This window comes from Rana temporaria, chromosome 3 (genome assembly GCF_905171775.1).
Source record: "Rana temporaria chromosome 3, aRanTem1.1, whole genome shotgun sequence".
Taxonomy (NCBI): domain Eukaryota; kingdom Metazoa; phylum Chordata; class Amphibia; order Anura; family Ranidae; genus Rana; species Rana temporaria.
Window position 1 is genome coordinate 346,452,693 of NC_053491.1, and position 3,965 is coordinate 346,456,657.

General features: G+C 43.7%; 1 protein-coding gene across 1 annotated transcript; it reads right to left on the bottom strand.

Moving 5' to 3' along the window:
* Window positions 1-1,394: 1,394 nt before the first annotated feature.
* LOC120930865 (endogenous retrovirus group V member 2 Env polyprotein-like) lies at window positions 1,395-2,442 on the bottom strand. Its single transcript, XM_040342020.1, has 2 exons — window positions 1,554-2,442; window positions 1,395-1,479 (listed from the first exon to the last, which is right to left on the bottom strand). The coding sequence occupies exons 1-2, from the start codon at window positions 2,260-2,262 to the stop codon at window positions 1,442-1,444; spliced, it is 747 nt and encodes a 248-aa protein (XP_040197954.1). The 5' UTR covers window positions 2,263-2,442; the 3' UTR covers window positions 1,395-1,441.
* Between the last annotated feature and the right edge of the window lie 1,523 nt (window positions 2,443-3,965).

Consider the following 3,965-nt stretch of genomic DNA (forward strand, 5'->3'; position numbering starts at 1 on the left):
AAGCAGAGTTAATGTTGCCTTTCTATCATCTCAAACCAGTCTTCCCATTCTCCTCTGACATCAACACAGTATTTTCCTCCACACAACTGCTGCTCACTGGATATTTTCTCTTTTTTGGACCATTCTTTGTAAACCCTGTGTGTGAAAATCCCAGTGGATTAGCAGTTTTTGAAATACTCAGACCAACCTGTCTGGCACCAGCACCACCATGCGACATTCAAAGTCACTTAATTCCCGACCCCTTTCTGAAGCCCGGACTTCAGCAAGTCATCTTCACCATGTCTAGATGGCTAATTGCATCAAGTTTCTGCCATGTGATTCTATCTAATGAAGTGGCCAGTGAGTGTAGCTCCCAACTGTCCCTGATTTTAAAGGACTGTCCCCGATTTAAAAAATAAATAAAAATGGGGCCCTTCTTTCCTCCTCATTTGTCCCTCATTTTGGTCTCGTCTATATAATTGTGTATAAAATGCACTATTTGTCTTTCAAAAAGTGTTTCCCAGTGATAAACATTTTCATCCAATTTCTAAATTGCTGCATTTGTACATTTTTTAAAGCCAGTATAAAGGAATAGTTTCGCCCTTGGGACTTTGAGTGAGGTGAGCACTGTTTTGGATCGGAGCCAAGTGTCCGGTTTTTGGTATCTGTTTCCTGGCCAGATCTGATAAGAAACGTTTGCGCGCAAACACAAAGTAAATTATCCACACAGCTCTGTGAAGAAAGTTACTTCCCTTTTTTTATTTCAAGCTCTTCATTATATATGGTTCTGCAAGCATATTCAAACACATGATCAAACACATGATCAAACACATGATCATGAATATTCAACATTCTCATTAATATGTAATATTATTCTTGTGACGTTCTGATTTGTAAGCTATTCACAATTTCATGTTAGGATTGTGCGAAGGGTGAAGCAATGCTGATGTCTGATGTCTGGTATCTGTCTGGTTCTGCGGTTTCCAGGGACTTTTCACTGATCTAATTCCAGCTTGTTTTGCAGACCGACTTCCTTTTTCCTTTAAACCATGTGACGCATGTCTGAATAACAATATCATATGAGCAAGGGGTGCAAGGGTGAATTATGAATTATGATTATGTATGATTATTCCTATAGCAATCAATAACATATATGCATATGCGATATATAGGATACATATGTGATATAGAGCATGTGTTTGTGCATTGAAATAGGCATTTCATTATCTTACTTTGACTATTTTTATCACATCCACTACAGCCCCCCCCCCTGAAATGTCTATTTTAATCTATTTTAATCTGTCCCTGTTTTAATCTAAGATTCCCCACCCCAGGGCGCGCGGAGTCTAAGGTCAGCAGGTTTTCCCCAGAGCCTCTAGTGATGAGGATGGCTTTCGCTGCAGCTGGACCCAGGCCGTGGCCTCGAGGTTCCTACCCTATCTGTCCCTGTCGTCCTGCCTATTCATGATGTGAGACTGGGAATGTCTGTAGTGGAATGTGCGGTTCTTCGTACTCATCTTCCTCGTGCCCTATGTCTTGGTTCACGAACGTAGGGATTCCTTGTTCTACTGCTTTCTCTATACATTTCTTTAGACAAGGGAGTATGCAACAAATTACCAGAGCGAGGAGAAATAGGAAAATTAATATGGTTACTCCTATTTGGGTTAAAATTCTCTGACACCCGTTCATCCAACTGAAGTATTGGTCCCATGGATCTGTGATGCCTGAATTTTTCTTTAGTTCAACTGACAGACTCTTCAACTTTTTAAGAGCTACAGTGACTTGGCCATTCGGACCGGTGTTGTCTGGAATATAGGTACAGCAAGTGGTGCTGGTCATTTTGTCTATCATAGTACAAACCCCTCCTTTCTCTGCAAATATCATATCCAGAGCCATCCGGTTCTGGAAAGTCATTTGAGAGTCGGCCTCCAACTGTTCGGCTATTCCCTGGAATGCATCTCTCGTGTAATTGACAAACCTTTGCTGATTGTAATATATATAATTTATCCAATCTACATTTTTGCTAACAGTTATTATGGGGATTAGGGCCTCTAAACCTGCTTTTACCTGGTCTCGGGCCTTGAATTCATCAGGGACCCCCCTTGGAACTCCAATGGCATCTAAATACACATGAGGGTCAAAACTTCCCGGAAGGGCTTCCCTTTTTGTCCTCTTACCCTGTGTGTTGTGAGTACCTTCCGTTAGGATGTGCAGAGGCATGATGGCCTTTGCAAGGGCACATTCTCCCTTCCATTGCCCCTCCAACCTGGTCCTCACTTGCATGTCTCCACATACCCAATACACATCCCCCAAGGATTGACTTTGATTCTGTACTAAGTTGGCCGGGACATGACTGTAAGAAGCACAGTAACCTTTGGAAAAGTTACCTAGGTTTTTACCCCTCCCTTCATGGTGAGCATACCAAGTGTAGTTTCCAGGGTATATGGTGATAGCTATCTTAGGTATTGAGGCCCTAGTGTGTGTAGAGGCTTAGGAAGCACTCTTCCTCTTTTTTAGGTATAACTAATGGGACTGTACCCAAATGTGGCCTAGCACTACCACAGACATAGCAGTTGGTTTTATTATGTTTACTGGCGCTATATCTCATCCATTCAAGCCAGAGATTGACTTCCAAGAGGCCGGTTTCAATCTCCATTGTATCCTTGAAGGTAGGATCCGCTATTGCAACCATGTCCCTTAGGGTCTGTACATGGGGCTTTAAGGGGTTTGGTGGGGGCAAGTTCTTGACTGGCTGCCATTCGTTGTTGTTGTACATATCTTCTAGACGGAAAGACCCTCTATGACCCCAGTGACCCCCTCCGAACCACCAACCCAAAACATACTCTCCCTTATCGGATGGGCTCGGATTCCGTATGTTTAGGACAAGTGTCATACTGGGCCCTGGTGTGGTGAGGGTGAGACGGATTAGCAAGGGCTCCCCCTGGCTGTCTTTACTGTCATAGGCTGGTTGAGGTTTATATCCCCAGGGTGTCCCTGTGTTCCATGCTGCTGCTCCCCAACTGTCACAATTTTTTCCCCATGACCCTTTAGTGACACATATATACCCCTCTCCATCACCTTTTTCATACCGTTCTGACCTGCTGTTATGCTCAGGACATGGGAGTATCTTACACGGGTGGAAATCAAACGTGGCTACATGGGTATCAGATGAATTATACCAAAAAATGACCTTCCCATCTTTCTTAGTAATGGCTGCATGCTGTGCCCTAGTCAACCCACATAGACAAAGGATATATAGGATCATGATTTATCTTTCTCTTTTTTCTTGGGTATGGTGACCTTCTTGCAGTGGGAGGCGTGTATCCAGGTGTTCTTCCCTGCAACTTTCACCAATGTAGCTGTTATTAGGAGGACCTGGAAGGGACCATCATATCTTGGTTCAAGAGAGTGTTTTCGCACAAATTTCTTTATCATAACCCAATCACCGGGGACCAGCTTGTGTGTTCCTGTATCTAACTCAGGATCTGGAATGGAAGAGAAAACTTTTGCATGGATACGGGTTAATTCACGAGACAAAGCAGTCACATAATCAGTTAATACATCGGATTGTAACTGTAATTGTTGTGGATAATAACACCCTAATCTCGGGGCTGAACCAAACAGTATTTCATTAGGAGTGTACCTCACACTGAACAGGGCAATGGGTAGACTGTCTGGCCAGCTCATCCCTGTCTCCTGAGACATTTTCAACATTCGGGATTTTATTGTGCCATTCAATCTCTCTACCTTCCCACTGCTCTGAGGGTGATACGGGGTGTGGAAAGCTAGTGTGACCCCTAGGGCTGTCCATATGTCTTTGGTTAACGAGGTATGGGACACCATATCTGCACACTATTTCCGTTAGAAGCTTCTTGGCTGTGATCTTCGCTGTCATGTTGGTCACAGGGAACGCTTCGGGCCAGGAACTGAACATATCAACGATTACTAGAGCGTATTCATACCGGCCACTCTTCGGCATCTGAATG